This window comes from Lynx rufus, unplaced genomic scaffold (assembly GCF_022079265.1).
Source record: "Lynx rufus isolate CCGP_SWC_20201006 ecotype Redwood Valley unplaced genomic scaffold, mLynRuf1.p SCAF_1, whole genome shotgun sequence".
NCBI classification, from domain to species: Eukaryota; Metazoa; Chordata; class Mammalia; order Carnivora; family Felidae; genus Lynx; species Lynx rufus.
The window spans coordinates 117,329,428-117,352,604 of NW_025814823.1; the positions used below are offsets into that span (position 1 = coordinate 117,329,428).

Consider the following 23,177-nt stretch of genomic DNA (forward strand, 5'->3'; position numbering starts at 1 on the left):
GTCTTATGTAATCTTTCATTAAATTATTCCTACATATTTTATAGTTTGGGATGTTACTGTAAAATATATTTTAATTTCATTTTCTGATTGTTGCTGTTTATTTTTGTATACTGCACCTGGTTTTGAAACACAAGAAGTGCAAGGTACTCTATTCTAATACTGTGTGAGAATATAATGTAAAAGTATATAGTTTAAGTCTAAACCACATCTACATAAATTCAGGCATCCATTCTCTGAAATATATAGATTGGAAGAGCCTATCCCAAAACAGAGTAAACACTAGTGTCTGCCCCAAGTCTAGCGGTGGTTGGATCATTAATTCATTTATACGACAAATATTTATTAACTGCCTGGTATATGCAAGCCATTGTCCTAGGTGCCAAAGATGCACCAGTGAATAAGGCAGCTATGACTCCTGACTTAATGGGTCTCTTTCTAAGATACGGTCTTTTATACGTCTGATAAATGCTACCAAGGAGAAAAGCAAGGATGCTAAGAGAGGTTATAATGGGGGGGGGGGCTACCCTAGCCTGAGGGTCAGGGAGGGCTTCTTTCAGGAAGTGATAAATTTAGTGTGAGATGTGAAAGATGAGTAGAAGTTAGCCAGGTGACAAGGAGATGAAAGAAGAAATTGTTTGGCAGAGGAAATAGTGTGTGTAAAGGTCCTTCCAAAAAGATGAGCAAGTGAAAAAGGCTAAGGAAGCTAAAAATGAGGTACAGGCAGAGTCCTGTAAGCCATATTAAAGACTCTGGATTTTATTCTAAGTACTTTTGTACATAGGAGCTGTTGAAAAGTTTTAAACACGGTAGTGACAAGATATGATTTGAATTTTTAAAATATTTCTCTGGCTGTTGTGTGGCAGACTGATTTATGAGGGTTGTAAATGGAAGTAGGAAAAATAGATGGGAGACCATGGCAGTGTTTCTGATAAAAAATGGTGCTGGATTGGATTGAAGGGAAGGCAGTGGCTATAGAAATAAATGGATGGATTGGAGATATACTTAGGAAATAGATTCAAGAAGAGAATAGTGGAATGGTGGAATGTAAGCTCCATAAGGTAGGGACTGTTTTCTCTTTTATATTCTTTAGTGTCTGGAAAGATCATTGCCTGGCTGGTAAATTTACAATTAAATATTGTTAATTGAAGAAAAACAGTGATTGAAAGAAAGGGGGGATTAAGAATCATTGCCAGATTTGTGAATTAAGGAACTGGATGGACAAAGGTACCATTTAGTGAGTTGTGGAAGACTAGAGAAGGGTAGATAACAGAGAAATTAGGATTTGAGTTGTAAACATGTTGTTTAAGATCTGTGAAACATCCACGTCCAGATATTAAGAAGGTGGTTGGACATATAGTAACCATTATTTTGATTCCTTCCATTGTGATAGTCCATTCAGATGGATAGATCCTCACTAGGCTGAGCTTGATAAGCTTCCTGGTAGCTCTATGCTGGTATGTTTTTGGGTTCATTACAGTGCTACCCCTGTTCTTTATTTTTCTTCCTGATCCCTTTTTCACTGTTAAAGACATCCAGCACCCAGAGAACCTCTTTGTTTAATTCATGCTCACTCTACTTTTCACATTAGCTCTGCCCAATTCTTTTCTGCCTCTAGAATTGTTTGGATTATAATTTACCAGGATGTTTTAGATTGTTGTTGCTTAATTTTCTTTCACTTGATTGTATATTTTTCATGCATGTTTTTAGGCTAGTATTTTTTCACCATATATTATTGGGTTATAAACAGTAGAATTTCAAATAAGGAATATTTAGGATAAGAGATGTGTAGCAACAATAATAAAATTGTTGAATTTTAATATTACAAGTACACTTGGAAGATACACCCACACAAACTTAAACATCCTTTAGGATTCTTAGTAACCATGTTAAAAAGATACTAATTTTTGTTCTGTGACTTTCATCTGACATGTATTTGCTTCTTCCTCAATGTGTTCACTTTCTCTCCCTAACAAGAATACGAGCTCCTTCATAACAAGGGGTTATTTCTTTTCCATGGTATATATTAAATTTTTTTTTAATGTTTATTTAGTTTTGAGAAAGAGAGGCACAGCGTGAGCAGGAAAGGGCAGAGAGAGAGGGAGACACAGACTCTGAAGCCGGCTCCAAGCTCTGAGTTGTCAGCAAAGAGGCGTTTGAACCCACCAGCCGAGCCGGGAGATCATGACCTGGGCCGAAGTCGACTCTCAACTGACTGAGCCAGACAGGTGCCCCTTCATGGTATATTTTTAAGGCCTGGAACAGTCCTTGACATTGTTAAGCTCTAAATGAATATTTCCTGAATAAATTAATGGTAGTTAAGCATTTTAAGTTGCAACTGTCAGTGTTAATGATGGTAGAACTTCTCCCCATAAAGGGATAAATATTTTTCATACTTTGGGGCACCTAGGTGGCTCATTGGGTTAAGCTTCTGACTCTTGATTTTAGCTCAGGGGATGATCTCACAGTTCGTGAGTTCAAGCCCTGCGTTGGGGCTCTGTGCTGACAGTGTGGAGCCTGCTTGGGATTCCCTTCCTCCCTCTCTCTGTCTCCCTCCTCTGCCCCCCCCCCTTATGCTCTCACTCTCAAAATAAATAAATAAATTTAAAATATTTTTTCAGGGCTCCTGGGTGGCTCAGTTGGTTAAGCATCCACCTTCAGCTCAGGTCATGATCTCACAGTTTGTGAGTTCGAGCCCCACGTCTGGCTCTGTGCTGACAGCTCAGAGCCTGGAGCCTGCTTCAGATTCTGTGTCTCCCTCTCTCTCTGCCCCTCCCCCATTCGCACTTGGTCTCCCTATCATAAATAAACATTTTTAAAAATTTAAATTTTTTTCCCTATTTTGATAGAGTGGTAAATTAAATGGTTGTATACATTTGCCCAAACTCATTGAACTCAAGATCCTTGGTTTTTCACTGTATATAAACAATACTCCAATTTAAAAAGATATAAAAGCGGTACCTGGCTGGCTCAGATGGTAGAGGATGCGACTCTTGACCTCAGTGTTTAAGTTTGATCCTACATTGAGTGTAGAGATTATTTAAAAAATAAAATCTTGGGGCACCTGGGAGACTCAGTCACTTAAGTGTCTGACTGTTGGTTTCAGCTCAGGTCATGATCTCACGGTTTGTGAGTTCGAGCCCCGCATCAGACTCTGCACTGACAGCACAGAGCCTGCTTGGGAATCTCTGTCTCCCTCTCTCTCTGCCTCTTCCCTGTTTGCTGTCTCCCCCTCTCTCAAAAATAAATAAACATTAAAATTTTTTTTTAATTAAAATTTTTAAAAAAATGACATAAAAAAATAAAACATCAGATTCGGCCCACCCACAATTGTCTCCAGACTCACCTCTAAGAAGCCAGTAGTGTTAATATCTGATTATGTATACTTCCAAGCATTTTTTTGGTATATGTAAATGTGTGTTCTTTTTTGCACAACAGGGATCATTTTATAGTAAGTATACTGTTCGGCATCTTGCTTTTTCCCAACTAATAATATTCCAGGGGCAGCTTTTCATTTGAGTCCTTATAGTTCTGCCATCTACCTCAATCTTAGTAATTTTATCTTATTTTGTGATGAGAAACACAGTTACATCGTTCAAAAATGAAATGGTTGCATATTAGGTATATATTGTCTTATTCCCATTCCTGTCCTACTCTTCTGCCCCTGTTTCCTCCTGCCCACATACATTTTATTAGTTTCTTAGGTCTCTTTTAAGCATTTCTTTATACAGATAGGGGCAAATCTAGATATATATTTTCCCCACTTTTCTTACAAAACAGATAACATACCCTGTTCTTTTTCTTGATTTCGTTACTCTACAATGTATCCTTTAAAAGTCTTTCCATATTAATACATAAGGAAAGTTTTTCTTTTAAACAGATGCTTGGTATTACACTGTGCTATTTATCAGTCTCCTGATAGATAAATTCATTCTTGGGATGTTTTCAGTCTCTGAATATTACAAATAACTGCAGTGAAAAGTCTTGTACTGACATTATTTTGTGCATGTGCAGTATATATGTGGGATGAATTCCCAAAAGTGGAATTGCTGGGTCAAAGAGTAAATAGGTTTGTAATTTTGATAGGTGCCTTCACAGCAAGTTTTCTTTTTAACTATTTTGAAATAATTTCAAATTTCCAAAAGGCTTTCAAGAATTGCACAAAGAACTATATACCCTTTATCCAGACTTAGCTATTGTTAATTTATATTTTGCTACATTTCTTTTATTCTTTCTTTTTATTCTCTTTATCATTCTCATATGTGTGTGTGTTTATACACATACGTACATATGGTTTAAATAATACCAGTCTTATAGAAACAGTTCAAATTTCAGTTACCATGGCATTTTCTCTGAGTAATTACTTCAAGCATAAATGTCACTGTTAGCCCTTTAGTCCACAGACTACTTTGCATATGACAGATATGCACCATGATAGGTAACCAATCACCTAGCGGCTTTCTGTCTGTCAGAGATTGGTTACTGTTATTTAGTTTATGCACAGACAGCAAAGCATGTAGTTGTGTTGCCTTCTTGTCTCCCAGAGATAAACCCACATGACATTTTACAAAAATGTGTAGAGGGAGTTGACCACCTAAATTAAAGTGCAGCAAATAAACGAAAGTGATAATGCAGTCAGTGAAATTCAAATTGAATAAAAATGGAATTATAGGGGCTTCTGGCTGGCTTGGTCATTAAAACATGTGACTCTTGATTTTGGGGTTGTGAGTTCAAGCCCTATGTTGGGTGTACAGATTACTTAAAATCTTTAAGGAGCACCTGGGTGGCTCAGTCTGTTGAGCATCCAATGTTTGATTTCTGCACAGGTCAAGATCTCATGGTTTATGGGATAGAGCCCCACATTGGGCTCCTTGCTGACAGCATGGAATTTACTTGTGATTCTCTCTCTCCTCTCTCTCTACTCCTTCCCCATTTGCATGTGCTCTCCCTCTCTTTCTCTCTCTCTCTCTCAAAATAAATAAACTTTAAAAAAATAAAATTTTAGAAAATGGAATTATAGAATAAATAGCTGACACTGGAAATGTCGACACTCCTACCTTCAAGAGTCTCTAGACATGTAGCCTAAGGAGCTTTGTGAATGTGAACTTACTGGCATAAGTCAGGAAAGTGGTTGTGACAAAAAGGATGAAAATGTCCAGAAAAAAATGACACCAGCAAAAAAACCTTCACATTAGAGGAACTCTTGGAGATATTTCATGACCTTGAAAGCTCCAAGGATACATAAAATACTGGAAGTTGATCCAAACTTACGAAAAGTCTTGACAATTTTCCAAGGCATAGAAAAGATGTTTGCTCTGTATTATAAATTATAGGATGAGAAAAAGCCAACCCTGTAATTCTCAGCTGTTCTTAATGTCTCAGATTATAATGTATTAAATAAATATTAGTTTCACTATTTTTTTTACTTCCCTGTAGGAGTTTTTAATGTTTTCAAAAACTTTTTTAAAGGTCACGGAACAATTCTAATTTCCTCTATTGATTGTTAAGATTACTTTGCAGTGTCAGTTTGAGTGGTTATTTTTTACAGTCCTGCACAACTGCAAAGTAAGGAATGCCTATATATACTTTTTCACATTTTGTTTTAAAACAATTTTTTAAGTTTATTTTATTTTGAGACAGCACGTGAGCAGGGGAGGAGCAGAGAGAGAGAATCCCCAGCAGGTCCTGCACTGTCAACACGGAGACCAATGCTGGGTTTAAACACACAAACCAGTGAGATCATGACCTGAGCTGATGCCGAGAGTCAGACGCTTAACCAACTGAGCTACCCAGGTGGCCCTAAAACAATTTTTAATCAGTTTTACTGTGGCGTAATTTATATTTACTGTGGCGTAATTTATATATAAAATGTACCTTTAAAAATTATACAGCTCATTGAATTTTAACAGATGTTTACACCTGTGTAACCATTTATACAGTCAAATTATACAATACTTCTATAACCTCCAAAAGCTTTCTCATGCCCCTTCACAATCATTTACCCACATCACTGGATCTAGGCAACCACTGATCTGCTTCCTGTCACCATAAATTAGTTTTGTCTTTTCCAGAATTTCTTCTAAACAGAATCCTACAACATGTACTTTTTTGTGTCTGCTTTTTCTTCTACATGTTTTTGAAATTCCTTCACACTGTTGTGTGTTCATTAGCTTGTTTTTTTAATTGCTGATTGATAATGCATTGTATAGATACATCACAATTTGTTTTTACAGTCACCTGTTAATGGACATTTGAGTTCCCAGTTTGGTGTTATTCTTTAAAAAATTTTTTTTATGTTAATTTATCTTTGAGAGAGAGATAGAGCATGAGCATAGGAGGGGCAAGACAGAGCGAGACACAGAATATGAAGTAAGCTCCAGGCTCTGAGCCATAAGCATAGAACCCAGTGTGAAGCTGAAACTCGCAAACCTGAGATCATGACAGGAGCCGAAGTCCGATGGTTAACTGATTGAGCCAGCCAGGCACCCCTGATGTTATTCTTAATTAAGATGATGTGAACATTTATGTAAAAATTTTTGTGGGCATATTTTTAGTTTCTCAGGTAAATGCCTAAAAGTACAATTGCTGGATCATATAACATGGGAAATCTATATTTAGCTTTATAAGAAGCTACGAAACTATTTTTCAAAGAGGTCGTACTTTACATTCTCATCGGCATTGTATGACAGCTCTGCTTACTCCATGTTCTCCCCAATGCTTCCTGTTAAACTTTTTAATTTTAGCCATTCTAGTGGGTATGTTTTACTATCTCATTATGTATTTTTTTTTAACTAAAAGTTTTTTTTTTTTTAAATTTTTAGAGGGTAGTGGGGTAGAGAAAGAGAGACAATCTCACGCAGGCTCCACGCTCAGTGTAGAGCCTGACATGGGGCTTGATTTTACAACCCTGGGATCATGACTGAACCAATGTTAAGAGTCAGACACTTAACTGATTGAGCCGCCCCGGCACCCCTATATATGTACGTTTTATTATTTTTGTAATTTTTTAATGTTTATTTTGAGAGAAAGAGTGAGTGTGATCAGAGGAGGGGCAGAGAGAGAGAGAGAGAGAGAGAGAGAGGAAGAGAATCTCAAGCAGGCTCTGCACCATCAGTGCAGAGCCCAGGATGGGCCTTGAACTCACAAACTGTGAGATTATGACCTGAGCCAAAATCAAGAGTCAGACGCTTAACTGACTGAGCCACCCAGGCGCCACTATATGTTTATTTTAGAATAAACTTGTCAGTAGTACAAAAAACATCTAGTTCATATTTTGAGGAATTGTGTTAAATCTAGAGATCAAAGTGGAGGTAGGGAGGAGTTGATATCTTTAGTATGTTGAGTCTTCTGAACCATGAATATTAGGTTGGTCTCCCCATTAAGTTAAATATTCTTTTATTTCTTTCATCAGCATTTTTAAAGTTTCATTCTGTAAGTTCTATGCATATTTTGTTAGTTATACCTAAGAATTCCATTTTTTGAATAATTGGAAATTGTGTTGAGTTTTTTTTTAATTTTATTTTTTATTTTTTAAAATTTACATCCAAATTAGTTAGCATATAGTGCAACAATGATTTCAGGAGTAGGTTCCTTAGTGCCCCTTGCCCATTTAGCCCATCCCCCCTCCCACAACCCCTCCAGTAACCCTCAGTTCTCCATATTTATGAGTCTCTTCTGTTTTGTCCCCCTCCCTGTTTTTATATTCTTTTTGTTTCCCTTCCCTTAGGTTCATCTGTTTTGTCTCTTAAAGTCCTCATATGAGTGAAGTCATATGATTTTTGTCTTTCTCTGACTCCTTTCACTTAGCATAATACCCTCCAGTTCCATCCACATAGTTGCAAATGGCAAGATTTCACTCTTTTTGATTGCCGAGTAATACTCCATTGTATATATACACACCACATCTTCTTTATCCATTTATCCATCGATGGACATTTGGTCTCTTTCCATACTTTGGCTATTGCTGATAGTGCTGTTATAAACATGGGGGTGCATGTGTCCCTTTGAAACAGAACAGCTGTATCCCATGGATAAATGCCTAATAGTGCACTTGCTGGGTTGTAGGGTAGTTCTATTTTTAGTTTTTTGAGGAACCTCCATACTGTTTCCAGAGTGGCTGCACCAGCTTGCATTCCCATGTATTGAATTTGTAATTTCAATTTCTACATGTTCAATCATAGTATTTAGAAGTAGATTTTGATATGTTGACCTTGTATCCTATGACCTTACTGAAGTCACTTAGTAGTTCTGGGAGTTTTTTAATAATAGATTCTTTGGGATTTTCTTTGTATACAATGTGCCATCTGCAATAGGGATATTATTATTTCTTCCTTTTAATCTGTATGTCTTTTCTTTGTATTTTCTTACCTTACTGCAGCTGGCTGGAACTTCTAGTATTATATTGACTAAGAATAGTGAGGGGCGCCTGGGTGGCTCAGTTGGTTAAGTGTCAGACTTCGGCTCAGGTCATGATCTCACAATTTGTGGGTTTGAGCCCTGCATTGGGCTCTGTGCTGAATGCTTGCTCTGAGCCTGGAGCCTGCTTCAGATTCTGTGTCTCCTGTCTCTGCCCCTCCTCTGCTTGTGCTCTGTCTCTCAAAAAAAAAATAAATGTAAAAAAAAATTAATAATAGAGTAGGCATCTTTGCTTTGTTCTTGATATAAGGGGGGGAATTTAATCTTTCACTCTTAAGTATCATGTTTACTGTAGGTTTGTGTGGATTCTTTCTGTTAAGCTGAGGAATATCTCCTCTGTTCCTAGTTTTCTGCGTTTTTTAAAAAATAATGAATAGATGTTGACTTTTTTTCATCCTTTTTCTGTACCATTGTATATGATTGCATAATTTTTCTTCTTTAGCTTGTTGATAGGGTGAATAATATTAATTATTTTTCAAATAGTGAATAGTCTTGCATCCCTGGAATAAGCTCCACTTGGTTATGGTATATACTTCTTTTTACATGTTGCTGAATTCCATTTACTAATATTTTATTCAGGATTTTGTATTTATATTTATGTGGGATATTGATTTGTAGTTTTTTTGTGTGCTGCCTTTGTCTAGCTTTGACATCAGCAAAATTGGCTTCATAAAATGAATTAGAAAGGGTCTTCTCCTCTTCTATTTTCTGAAATAGATTGTGTAGAATTGGTGTTAGCTTTTCTTTAAAAATTTGAGGGGCGCCTGGGTGGCGCAGTCGGCTAAGCGTCCGACTTCAGCTAGGTCACGATCTCGCGGTCCGTGGGTTCGAGCCCCGCATCAGGCTCTGGGCTGATGGCTCGGAGCCTGGAGCCTGTTTCCGATTCTGTGTCTCCCTCTCTCTCTGCCCCTCCCCCGTTCATGCTCTGTCTCTCTCTGTCCCAAAAATAAATAAACGTTGAAAAAAAAATTTAAAAATTTGAAAGAATTCTCCAATGAAACCATCTGGACCTGGAGATTTCTTTGGGGGAATTTTTAAACTATGTATTCAATTTGTCTGCTAGCTATAGGACTATTTAGATTATCCATTTCATATTGGGTGAGTATTCTAGTGGCTTTTGTTTTTAGCATTTTGTTTGTAGCAATTGGTCCATTTTATTTAAATTGTTGAGTTTAGGGGTGCCTGGGTGGCTCAGTCAGTTAAGCATCTGACTCTTGATTTTGGTTCAGATTGTGATCCCAGGGTTGTGGGATCGAGCCCTATGTCAGGCTGCATGAGCATGAATCCTGCCAGGGATATTCTCTCTCTCTCTGTCTCTCTGTCTCTCTGTCTCTCTCTGCCTCTTTCTGCCTCTTTCATAAATAAATAGATAAATAGATAAATGAAAAATAAGTTGTTGCATTTACATGCATACAGTTGTTCATAATATTGCCTTATATTCCTTTTACATGCATACAGTTGTTCATAATATTCCCTTATATTCCTTTTAATGTCTGTGGGGTCTGTAGTGATACTCTGTTTCACTGTAGATATAGGATTGTCCATATTGTTAGAGTTTGTCAGTTTATTGATTTACTGATTTTATTAGTTTTCAAAGCACTAGCTTTTAGTGACATTGATTTTTTTCTATTTTTCTTTTTAGTTTTACCGATTTATATATATCTTTTTAAATAGTTAAATTGGGGTATAATTTATGTATAATGAACTTAACCCATTTTCAGGTGGAGTTAGACAAGTTTTAATAAATTTATTCAGTTGTGCAACCATCCCCACTATCCAGTTTTAGAACATTTTCTTCATCCCAAAGATTTCCTTGGTGTCTGTTTACAGTCAGTTTCCATCCGCAGCCCCAGGCAACCATTGGCCAATTTTCAGTCTCTATAGTTTTTTTCTTTTGTAGAAATTTCACATAAATATAGTTAGACAATATGTAGTTTTTATGTTGGCTTCTTTCACTTGGCACAGTGTTGCTGACATTCATCCATGTAGCATGTGTCAGCCCTTAATTGCTTTTACTGTTGAATAGTATTTTGTTGTATGGCTACACCCTATTTTGTTTATATAGGTGTCCATTGATAGACATTTGAGTTTCTTCCAGTTTTTGACTATTATGAAAAACGATGAACATTTGCTGCAAGTATTTGTATGAATATATCTTTTAATTTCTCCTAGGTGTATATCTAGGAGTTCAATTTCATTGATATATGGCCTTGTATTTATTAAAATTTCTTTGTTTCTGCTTGCTTTTGCAAAGCAAAAATTTTGCAAAAATTTTTTATTTTGCTCCTTTTTTCTAGTTTCTTGAGGTAGGAACATAGTTTATTGATTTGAAAACTTTTATCTTTAGTGCTATACATTTCCCTGTCAGAACTGCTTTAGTTGCATCCTACAAATTTTGATAAGCGTATTTTCATTTTTGTTCAGTTCAGTATATTGTTAAATTTCCTTCATGACTTGTTGACCCATGGATTACTTAGAACTGTGTTGTTTTATTTCCAAGTGTGTGGAGATTTTCCTGCTTTCTGTTACTGATTTTCAGTTTAATTCCAGTTTAATTCCATACATATTCTCGCGGGATCTCAAAAGGACATAAGGTAGGATCATAGTTTCTTGGAATTCTTTGTAAGTCTGGCTTGGTTTTGTGGACATAGTTTCCGGGTTCAGGCTCAGCATCTTTACCTTCATTTTGGCTGCTAGGTGTCCTAGATTCCCCGAGCCTTTCCTACAAGTTTGGGTTACCCCTGCCTTCTAAATAATCAATTTTTTAAAGTTTATTTATTTATTTTAAGAGGGAGAGAGAAAACATGTGGAAAGGGCAGAGAGAGAGGCAGAGAGAGAGAATCCCAAGCAGACTTTGCAGTGTCAACACAGAGCCCAGTGTGGGGCTTGAACTCATGAACTGTGAGGTCATGACCTGAGCCAAAATCAAGAGTTGGATGTTTAACTGACTGAGCCACCCAGGATCCCCTATAATCAATTATTTTTTAAAGAAACGAGAAAGTGAGAAGAAAAGTTTTTCATATGTAATGTACATTTTTATCTTTGTGTCACTTATTTTTTTACGTAGTCCAAATTTCCATCAGGTGTCAGTTTCCTTCCGACTGAAGAACTTTTTTTAATGTTTCTTGTAACTGTCAGAATAAATCTTCTGGTTACATATTTTCTTGTTTGTTGTTTGTCTGAAAAAGATCTTTCTTTCACCTTCATTTTTGAAAGATACTTTTGCTGGATATAGAATTCTAGACTGACAGTTTTCTTTGTTTTAGTTTCTAATAAGAAGTCTACAGTCATTTTTGTTGCTTTGTTTTCACTGTTTTTTTCCCCCTCTGGCTGCTTCTAAATTTTTCTTTTTATTTATGATTTTCAGAAATTTGATAATGATGACCTTAGTGTATTTTTCTTGGTGTTTTATCCTTCTTGGGACTCATTGAGTTTCTTGAGTCTGTCAGTGTATAGTTTTCTTTAAATTTAGAAAGTTTTGGGCTGTATTCAAATATTATTACACACACATACACAATTATAAAACTTCAATTTTACTTGTGTTAGACCAATTGACATTTTCCCACAGGTTGCTGAAGTGTGTTTCTATTTTTTCATTATTTTCAGTTTGTTTTGCTATGTTTTCAAGTTCATTGATCTTCTTTATGTCTAGGCTGCTGTTAATCCCATCTAGTGAAGTTTTCATTTCATGTACGGTATTTTTCACTTCCAGAAATTTCATTTCATTTTTTCATTTCTCCCCATTTTTCTCAGTAGCTTCATGTTTTCCTTTAAATCCTTGAGAGCATTTACAGTAGCTTTTTAAATTCATTGTCTGCTAATTTAATTACTTTTGTCATTTCTAGTGATGATTTTCTTCCTGGTTTTAAGTCACAGTTTGCTGATTGTTTGCATACCTAGTAATGTTTTTATTGGATGGCAAACTTTGTAAATGCTACATTGTTGAGTGTTTGTGTTTTGTTGTTTTTCTTTAAAAAGTATTGAAATGTGGTGTGCCTGGGTGACTCAGTTGGTTAAGCATCCAACTCTTGGTTTTAGCTCAAATCATGATCTTATGGTTCATGCGATCAAGCCCTGAGTTGGAATCCACGATGACAGCATGGAGCCTGCTTGGGATACTCTCTCTTCCTCTTTCTCTATCCCTCCCCTGCTTGTGCACTTATGCACACTCTCTTCTCTCTCAAAATAAATAAAGAAACAAACTTAAAAAAATAAAATGCTACTTTAAAAAAGTATTGAAATTTGTTTTTTGGAAGGCAGTTAAATTATTTGCAGATCTGGTTGATCTTTCCAAGGCTTGTTTTAAAATTTTGTTAGAAAAGATTTATAGAAACCTTTGCATTGGGCTAATTAGCCCTACTACTAAGTCGCGATCTTTCTTGGAGTGTTTGTCAAGATTTTTATATTCTGGATGAATGGAATCCAAATATTTCCCATCCCTATGTGAGCTCCAGAAAAATTTCAGCTAATAGGTCCCTTGTTCTTTGCTCAGCTTCAGGATAATTGTCATTCTGTACACGCTCAGATTATAGTTCATCCAGAGACTCACGGGATCCTTATCCAGACTTCTGGAGTTCTTTACATAGCTCCGTCTCTGTTCCACAATTTTTAGCTTCCTCAGTCTTCCTAAATGCTAATTTTTATTCCTCAACTCAGGAAGATCACTATATTATTCTTGGATTTCCCCTTTTTTGCCCCATGGTCTGAAAATTGCCTCCAGGAAAAACATGAGAGATCCTAGGATTCAACTTATTTGTTCCCTTTCTCTTAGTCTTCCACTCCTTTTAAGCCAATGTCTGAAAGCATTTTTCCACATATTTTCATCAGTGTCTAAGTTTTTTATAATGATATGGCTAGTTTCACATGATCAGAAACAAAAATTTTCACTTTGGTTTTTGTACTAACATGCTATATCCTGTAAATCATTCTATATGAATTTATAGAGGTCATTTTTTATAGTTTTCTAAAACTCCATTATATGTGTACATATCATAGTATGTTCAACCAATCTCTAGTATGCAGTTTAGGTAGTTTCTAATCTTTTTGCATTTACAAATTATTTAAAAATAATTCTGTAATGAATAATCTGGTACATATGTATTTTAAGAATTTTTGAAGTGTATATTCAGGGTAAATTCCTAAAAGTGTGATTACTGGGCCATAGGGTAAATGCATATGTAGGTTTGTTAGATATAACTGTTTTCCTCCATATAGGTTGTACTCTTTTGCTTTCCTACCAGTAGATGAGGATGCTTATTTTCCCACAACCTCCACAACAGAGTATGTCATCAAGATTTTTAATTTTTGCCAATCTGATCATTTAAAAAATCTCAGAGTAGTTTTGATTAGAGTTTCTTTCATTCTGATTGAATTTAAGGATCTTTTCACATTTTTACAAAAGTTTTATTTATTTTTGAGAGAGGGAGAGGGAGTGGGTTTTGAGAGGGAGGGGCAGAGAGAGAGGGAGACAGAGAATCCCAAGCAGACTTCACACTGTCAGCACAGAGCTTGACGCAGGGCTCAAACTCATGAACTGTGAGATCATGACCTGACTTGAAATCAAGAGTCAGATGCCCAACCCACTGAGCCACCCACATGCCCCTTTTTACATGTTTAAGAGCCTGTTTATCTCTTTTAAAAATTGTTCATGTCTTATGTTCATTTTTCTGTATGATTTTTTAGTGTCTTGTCCTAAAATTTTAAAGTTATTTATATATTTAGAGATATTAGCCTTTTGCCCAAGATATAAGTTACAAATATTTTTTTCCCAGTATGTCATTTGCCTTTCAGTTTTGTCTAGGGTATTTTTTGCATTGCAGTCTTTTTTCCTTTTTATTTTTATGTAATGAAATTAATTAGTCTTTTCTTAAATTGCATTTAGGTTTTGAGTCATAGTTAGAAACTCTTGCCCCACACTGAGGTTATAGAAAATTCATCCATTTTCTTCTAATACTTGTATGATTTTTTGGTTTTTACATTTAGATTCCTGATCTGTATGGGTTTTATTCTTGTGTGTACTGAGTAATGGATCTAATTTTTTTTTTTCAAACGGCTGTCCAGTTGTCTCAGTACTGTTTATTAAACACTTTCATCTTTGGGGCACCTGGGTGGCTTAGTCCGTTGGGCATCTGACTTCAGCTCGTGTCATGATCTCCCCATTCGTGAGTTCGAGCCTCGCATTGGGCTCTGTGCTGACAGCTCGGAGACTGGAACCTGCTTTGGATTCTGTGTCTCCTACTCTGTCTGTCCCTTCCCTGCTCACGTTCTCTCTCTGTCTCAAAAATAAAATAAGTGTTTTTTAAAAAACCTTCATCTTTGTCTCAGTATTTTGAGATAGTATCTTTATTGTATACTAAACTTCTGTATTGATAGAAGGCTTAAAGATCAGAAAGCCACACTTCTTTCTCACTCAAAGTTAATATATTTTGAAGCAAATTACTTCATTTAGAAAAAAACAGCTCAATCACACAAGGCTACCCATTTGGTGAGAACTGATAATAATTTAGGTAAAAATGTAATAGTGTGCTGGGGAAAAATTGAACAGATTCTCTCTAAGGAGAATTTAGGTGTCTTGGAAGATTTTCAAGTGGGCTATTGATAATTTTTGCGGGTAGTTTCCTGGCACATTTGAGTTTATGATCTATTAAACAATAAGAGTACTAATGCGATCAAGACTAGAAGAGAATAGCACTCAAATGGGAAAAGAGGTAAATCTTTTTTTCTTAAACTTTTGATCTCAAAAATCACTGATTATCATTGTAGTTTTAAAATACTTTGGCGAGATCATTTCTTCTTGTCTGAGGGGAGATAGAATGGAGGTTTTATAAAACTTAAGATTTATAGATCTTTTCAAATCAAAGTATGCAGAATATTTTTTCACATAAATAAACTTGAGATAAATATTAAGGCTAAACTCTTCAGCTTATTCACCAAATCCTTGAATCACCCACCTGTCTAAATTATGATACATGTTTGATTAACCTATCGGTTATCTGTTTTTATACCAGTTCTCTTCACATGCTCCCTTAATTTGACCTTTGACCTTTGACCTCAGAATGTTCTTCAAATAGTCAAATTACATTAAATTGAAAGATTACTAGATGATATTTAGAATTTTAAGGGGGTAATACATTTTTTAACAGTTTCATGAGCAAGATTTTCTGATATTACTGATCCTCTGAGAATGAATAATATTAGGTAGTTACCCAGTATTTAAAAATGATATTAGGACATATTTATGGAGACCTTCCTCTGTGCCAGGCAAGGGCAGCTTCATGAGCATGTAATCTGTGCGATCACATGGGCCCCCTTTTTAGGAGGGCCCTGCATTTGGGCTAATTCTCTGCTCTTACTATCTTGCCATTCTTAAGTTTTAAATAAGGAAGCTCCCATTTTCATTTTTCATTGGCCTTAAAAATTAAGTAGCCAATCATAATGATATTTAAGGTATTTGACTCAGGTAGTGGCAGTAGAAAGGGAAAGTAATTTGATAGATTCAGAATACATTTTGGAGGTAGTAAACATTGGCATGTACTGGTAATTAATGTGGGAATGTAGAAAAAGATGTTAAGAATGACTTGGGAATTTTTTTTTTAAAGATCTTATTTTCAAGTAATCTCTGCACCCAACATGGGCTGAAGCTCACACCTCCGAGATCAAGAATTGCATGCTCTACACACCCAGGTGCCCTGACTTGGGAATTTTTGAGTCAGTGGTTGCCTGAGGCTGGGAGTAGGAGCAAGAATTGATTGCAGACAGGATTAGGGCATTTGGGGGTGATGGGAATATACTAAAACTGGATTGTGATGTTGGTTGCATAACTATAAATTACTGAAAATCATTGTCTAGATGATCTAGATGTCTAGATGAACGCTATGGTAAATATAAAGCTGTTAAAATATTAACAGATTGAGATGCCTGTGGTTATGTCAAGGAGTGCTGTTATTATTCCCATTTTACAGATAAACAAACTGAAAGAGAAGTGAAAAATAAGAGCTTCATGGTTACATAGTTACTAAGTGTAATATCCAGTATTGGAACTCAAGTCTTTTTGACACTAAGCCTTCACTCTTCACAACTATAACATAATCACTTTCTATTTTAAAATTATTTTTGTTGTATCTCATTGATCAGAGGCTCTCTTGAAATTATAGAACAGAAAGGAAAGAGGAAAGAGACTGGAAAATTGTGTTGACCCTTTAGCACTGCTGCTTTCATTTCCCCTTAATATAGGTGGCACAGCAAGGCATCCTGTTTGTTTTTTTTTTCTTGCGTGAGTTGTATTACCGCACCTTATTTGGCTCTTTAGCAAATTATTCAAGTCATTAGGTTACCAAATAGTTTCATTAGGCCCACTGGTAGCTTGAAAGAGTGACTGTATCTTCCAAAAATGCTTACTTCTAGGGAAAGTGGATGCATATAATTGACCATATGTAATCCTTGGTGCATTTCATGATTAGTAGGCCATTGGCATGAAGATTGCTATATATATTTTTTAATGTTTATTTTTGAGACAGAGAGAGAGCATGAACGGGGGAGGGTCAGAGAGAGAGGGAGACACAGAATCTGAAGCAGGCTCCAGGCTCTGAGCTGTAAGCACAGAGCCCGACACGGGGCTCGAACTCACGGACCATGAGATCATGACCTGAGCTGGAGTCGGACGCTTAACCGACTGAGCCACCCAGGCGCCCCGAAGATTGCTATATTAATAAGCATTAAATGTAGAGAGATTTGGTCAAAAGGTACAAACTTTCACTTAAAGATGAATATGTTCTAGGACTCTAGTATACAGAAAGGTGACTCTAGTTAACAGTACTGTAGTATATTCTTGAAATTTGCTGACAGAGGATATCTTAATCATTCTCACCACATATGTGGACACACACACGTACAACGGTAATAAACAGGGGTAATGGATATGTTAACTATATTGTGCTAATTATTTCACAATATAGTAAATTATCATGTTTACACCTTAAACTTATACAATTATATTTATCAATTATACTTTAATAAAGTGGGGGGGGGGAGGGGGAAGCATTTAAGTGCCTACTGTGCTAGGTGCCAGGGATATAAATGATCATCAAAACAGGCATAGTCTCTGACCTCCTACAGCTTCTTCTGTAGTGGAAGAAGCAGACATTATACTTAAACAAAACATAATTCTAAAATATTAAATTGTGCTAGACTCAACAAAGGAAAATATAAGGTGCTCTAAGAGCACATAACAAAGAATCCTGGTTTTAACTGGGGTCTAATGGAAGACCTCTATCGTGAAATAACATTTAAAGTGAGTCCTGAAAGAGTTGTAGAAATTAGTGAAGCAAAGGGAGGGAAGGGTAAGCAGCTTTCCTAAGAGAGGAGTAGTCTTTCTAAAAGCCTTGGGGCACAAAAAAGCTTGGCTGATGACTATATTATATAATGGAGTATTTAGAGAAGGAGAAGGCATGAGAATTTGCATACTGTGCAAAGGATTTGGAATTTTATTTCAAGAGTAGTGAGATGCTGCTGAGGAGTTTTCAGCTGGATAATTGTATCATCTAATTAAAATTGTAAGAAGATCTTTTGGCCACTGTGGAGCATGGATCCAAGAGGATTCTGCTGGCTTCTGAAGAAATCTTAAGAATTAACTATGGGCCTTATTATAAATGGGAAAACCATTTCAACTTTTAAAAACCAGTTTTCAAAAGCCATGTTGTAATTAAGTTATTGTGAATGAGAAAAATGGTAAATCAGTCTATCTCTGAAGAAACTGCAAATCAGTGTTTCTCAAACCCTAAGGCACATTCAAATCACACAGGTATTTTGTTAAATTATAATTTAGTCAAGGTAGAGAATTTCTGCATTTCTGCATTTCTAACAAGCTCCTAGGTGATGCCTATGCCATTGGTTCTTGGCTTATACTTGAGTAGCAAGTGACTAGGCCATATTCTGTCTTCTAAATATATTCTATGGAATATATTCTGTCTTTGAATGCCTGTCAACCTTCTTAGTGGTCTGGTCTGTTGTAAAACTATTTAAAACTAAGGGTTTTAAGAGAGAAAGTTTTGAGGACATGGAGAATCAGGTCAAATATGGTTTTTATCTCTTCAGTAAATACCCTCTATACTGTATACTTCTTATCTACCTATCTAATATGTCTGCCTATCCCTTTCAGGGTTCAGTTACACTTCAGAAAGGTTTATATGCACTCAAAGTGATGTCCAAGACAAGTATACAGAAACAGTATGAGGTTCTAAAACTTGGCATCTCGTATTTAATGGGGTAATTTGGGCTTACTGTATGCCAGACATTTTACCTGCTGTATTCATTTAATAGGGTGGGAACTCAGAAACACTTTTAGGGTAGTTTCTTGCCCAGGGATGTGTTATCTCTGACTTATTTCATACCTGACTCTCTTATTCATTATCCTAATAAGTGCTATTTGGTTTGTTTCATGAGTTTTAATCCTAAATGTAGAAAACTCTTCAAGGCTCTTTATTTTTTGGGTTAAAGGCTGTGTATTTCTCTAAAGAGTTTATGGAGCGTTGCTGCTATATCTTAGTCATTTTATAAAGGTCCCAGGTGATAAACAGGCTTAGATTTTTTTCTTTTTGAGGGGGGAATGGGTATTATCCTTCTTTAGCAATGCAACTTCTCTTTGTGGCATATTAATACAAGATCTTGGGAAGTGGATTGGCCATGTAAAGGGAAGCATTTGAAATTATGCTTTATGATTGAGATTATGTTTGTTAGGAAAGATGGGGTAGGGAGTTGTCACATTGCTCCCTGGTTCTTAAGAAATGAGAACTAAACAACATCCAGTTTTAAAAGAAATCTAAATTTTGAATTACATAAAACTGTTAAACCAGATAGTGGTTCCTATTGATTCTCTTTACTGAGAAACAGAGAATTGTACGGTCTTATTTGGTAAGAGAGAACGCTGAAATTATTAACATTTCCACAGAAATGATAAATGCTCCCTTGCATGTAGAGTCAAACTGGATAGGCTCTATGCAGCCCTCCAACAAACCATATTTGTGTTTTTCCAGACGGTGTTGTGTCATTCTGGGTTTGTTTGACCCTCTCTTCTTGCGATTACAGACAGCGGTTTAAAAAAATGTGTAATAGGCCTTGGTTTGGTTTGAAAACCTACAAAACAGCCATCTTCATGGCTCTGCAGTTGACTTTTCAGGCCAGGGTAGGTTGCTGATGTACAGATAACTGCCAAGGTCCTTTGGCCTTAAACTCAGGAAAGAAGCAAAAGGAAAGTGAAGTTCCTGGCGGTAGCGTTTGTCCCGCTCAGAGAGCCCGGCGCTAGCGCATTCTTCGTGCAGTTATTGGCTGGGACTCTGCGTGCCGCTGTCGGCCAATGAAGACGCTGGAGATCTGGCCCTGGCCCGTCCCCTCTCGGTGCCCCGGGATGAGGCAGAGACTGAACAGCCGGTGAGCAAATCAACGGCATCGAGAAAGCCATGTCCGACTCCGTGCCTAGCGCTGAAGCGCTAACCCGCTGAAAGTTTCTCAGCGAAAAAGCCGGAAAGATCTGGACTCCGCTGAGAGGAACTGCCTTTGAGTGAGATGGTCCCAGAGGCCTGGAGGAGCGGACTGGTAAGCATCGGGAGAGTAGTGGGAGTTTTGTTTCTGCTTGGTGCCTTGCACAAGGCTTCTGCCGTCGTTCGCTATGAGATTCTGGAGGAAAGAGAGAAAGGTTTTGTGGTGGGCAACGTGGTCACGGACCTTGGTTTGGATCTCAGCAGCCTGTCAGCACGCAGGCTACGGGTGTTGTCTGGAGCTAGCCGAAGATTCTTTGAGGTGAATCGGGAGACTGGAGAGATGTTCGTGAATGACCGCCTGGATCGGGAGGAGCTTTGTGGGACAGTGCCTTCCTGCACTGTAACTCTGGAGCTGGTGGTGGAGACCCCACTAGAGCTGTTAAGGGCGGAAGTGGTGATCCAGGATATCAATGACAACAATCCCACATTCCCTACCCGGGAAATGAAATTGGAGATTAGCGAGGCCGTGGCGCCAGGCACGCGCTTTCCGCTGGAGAGCGCGCATGATCCCGATGTAGGAAGCAACTCTTTACAAACCTATGAGCTGAGCCTAAATGAGTACTTTGCGCTTCGCGTTCAGACGCGAGAGGACGGCACCAAGTACGCGGAGTTGGTGCTGGAGCGCGCCCTTGATTGGGAGCGAGAGCCAAGTCTCCAGGTGGTGCTGACGGCTTTGGATGGAGGCACCCCGGCTCGCTCCGCCACCCTTCCCATTCGCATCACCGTGCTGGACGCGAATGACAATGCACCCGCCTTCAATCAGTCTTTATACCGTGCGCGAGTCCTGGAGGATGCGCCGCCGGGTACTGTCGTGGTGCGAGTCCATGCAACTGATCTGGATGAAGGCCCCAATGGTGAAATCATTTACTCTTTTGGCAGCCACAACCGCGCCGGTGTGCGAGACCTATTCTCCTTAGACCTTGTAAGTGGGGTGCTGACAATCAGAGGTCGCCTCGACTTTGAAGACACAAAACTCCACGAGATTTACATACAGGCCAAAGACAAAGGCGCCAATCCCGAAGGAGCACATTGCAAAGTTTTGGTAGAGGTTGTGGACGTGAATGACAATGCCCCAGAGATTACAGTCACCTCTGTGTACAGCCCAGTTCCCGAGGATGCCCCTCTTGGAACTGTCATTGCTTTGCTCAGTGTGATTGATCTGGATGCTGGGGAGAACGGATTGGTGTCTTGCGAGGTGCCACCAGGTCTCCCCTTTAGCCTTACTTCTTCCCTCAAGAATTACTTTACTTTGAAAACCAGCGCAGCCCTGGATCGTGAGACTGTCCCAGAATACAACCTCAGCATCACTGCTCGAGATGCTGGAACTCCTTCCCTCTCAGCCCTTACAATCGTGCAGGTACGAGTGTCTGACATCAATGACAACCCTCCACAGTCTTCCCAGTCCTCCTATGATGTTTATGTTGAGGAAAATAACATCCCCGGGGTTCCAATACTAAATCTAAGTGTCTGGGACCCTGATGCCCCGCAGAATGCTCGCCTTTCCTTCTTTCTCTTGGAACAAGAAGCTGAAACTGGGCTAGTGGGCCACTATTTCACGATAAATCGTGACACTGGCATCGTGTCATCTGTAGTGCCCCTGGACTATGAAGATCGGCGAGAATTTGAAATAACAGTTCATGTCAGCGATGGGGGCACTCCAGTCCTGACCACCAACATTAGTGTGAACATATTTGTCACTGATCGCAATGACAATGCCCCCCAGGTCTTATACCCCCGGCCTGGCCGGAGCTCAATGGAGATGCTGCCCAGAGGTACCGCTGCTGGCTATGTGGTCACTCGGGTGGTAGGCTGGGACCCGGATGCCGGGCACAATGCCTGGCTCTCCTACAGCCTCTTAGGAGCTTCCAACCAGAGCCTTTTTGCTGTGGGGCTTCACACGGGTCAAGTCAGCACTTCCCGCCCAGTTCAGGACACAGATGTGCCCAGGCAGACTCTTATGGTCTTGATCAAAGACAATGGGGAGCCATCACTGTCCACCACGGCAACCCTGACTGTGTCAGTAACCGAGGAATCTCCTGAAGCCCGGGCTGAATTCCCCTCTGGCTCTGCCCCTCGGGAGCAGAATAAAAATCTCACCTTTTATCTACTCCTCTCTCTAATCCTGGTTTCTGTGGGGTTTGCAGTCACAGTATTGGGAGTGATCATATTCAAAGTTTACAAGTGGAAACAGTCGAGGGATCTGTACAGAGCTCCTGTGAGCTCCCTGTACCGAACACCAGGGTCCTCTCTGCATGCAGACGCTGTGCGGGGAGGTCTGATGCCACCGCACCTTTACCATCAGGTGTACCTCACCACCGACTCACGCCGCAGCGACCCACTGTTGAAGAAACCTGGTGCTGCCAGCCCACTGGCCAGCCGCCAGAACACACTGCGGAGCTGTGATCCAGTGTTCTATAGGCAAGTGTTGGGTGCAGAGAGCTCCCCTCCAGGACAGGTAAGGGTTAGCATCCCAGAATGATATTAATGCTTTTTGATGCCTGGACCATGTTCAGAAAGGGATGGAGCTGTTGTTTTAGTGATGAAGATGTTTTCCTAATGATGCATCTACTTTTTCACCTTGCCCTGTGTAGATCAAACATCATGCGTTTGTGAAGGGGATGGCGTGGCTAGAGTGTGGTTTGTGGTCCCACATGGTGTAGAATTAACTGACTCCTGTGTGGCCCCAATTCACACCTTCAGCACTCACTTGCCATCACAACTAACCAATCTTGCTAAGAGGCCATTAAATTATAACCCAAGATCTCAGCCCTCAGAGCTTAGTTTGGTGTCATTTGCAATGACAGCAAGCTGAGCTGCTAGATACCTCTAACAAGTGGCAGATGCTAGGAATACAACAACCACCTCATTTGTCTGTCTTTGTTTTGATTGCAACATCTGCATTAAAACTAATGGTCCGCTGATAATTTTCCTTTGTCTATGCAGGCAGATCCTGTACCTCATTCTCAGGTGATTTTCAGTTAAATAAAATTCAGGGTGCCTGGGTGGCTCAGTCGGTTAAGCTCCAGCTTTGGCTCAGGTTATGATCTTGAGGTTTGTGGATTGAAGCCCCACGTCAGGCTCTGTGCTGACAGCTCAGAGCCTGGAGCCTGCTTTGGATTCTGTGTCCCTCTCTCTTTGCCCCTCCCCCATTCACACTCTGTCTCTCTCTCAAAAATAAATAAACATTTAAAAAATAAGTAAATAAAATTCTAGGCATCCTTTAACTTTTAT

At 38.6% G+C, this 23,177-nt stretch overlaps 1 protein-coding gene and 1 pseudogene across 3 annotated transcripts in view; both read left to right on the forward strand.

Moving 5' to 3' along the window:
* LOC124515475 (protocadherin gamma-A12-like) overlaps positions 1–19,899 on the forward strand; it is a 31,756-nt pseudogene extending 11,857 nt beyond the window's left edge.
* The window catches only part of LOC124516700 (protocadherin gamma-C5), a 79,992-nt gene that overhangs the window by 26,080 nt on the left and 30,735 nt on the right, over positions 1–23,177 (forward strand). The window contains exon 1 of one of the 3 annotated variants that reach the window (XM_047086104.1): positions 19,817–20,001. The exons of 1 other annotated variant lie outside the window; for it this stretch is intronic. In XM_047086104.1, the coding sequence (XP_046942060.1) occupies positions 19,972–20,001 (30 nt within the window). In that variant the 5' untranslated portion in view covers positions 19,817–19,971. Of the gene's footprint in view, positions 1–19,816; positions 20,002–20,138; positions 22,402–23,177 lie in introns of those variants that run through there. One more of the 3 variants, XM_047086103.1, reaches the window with a different exon arrangement.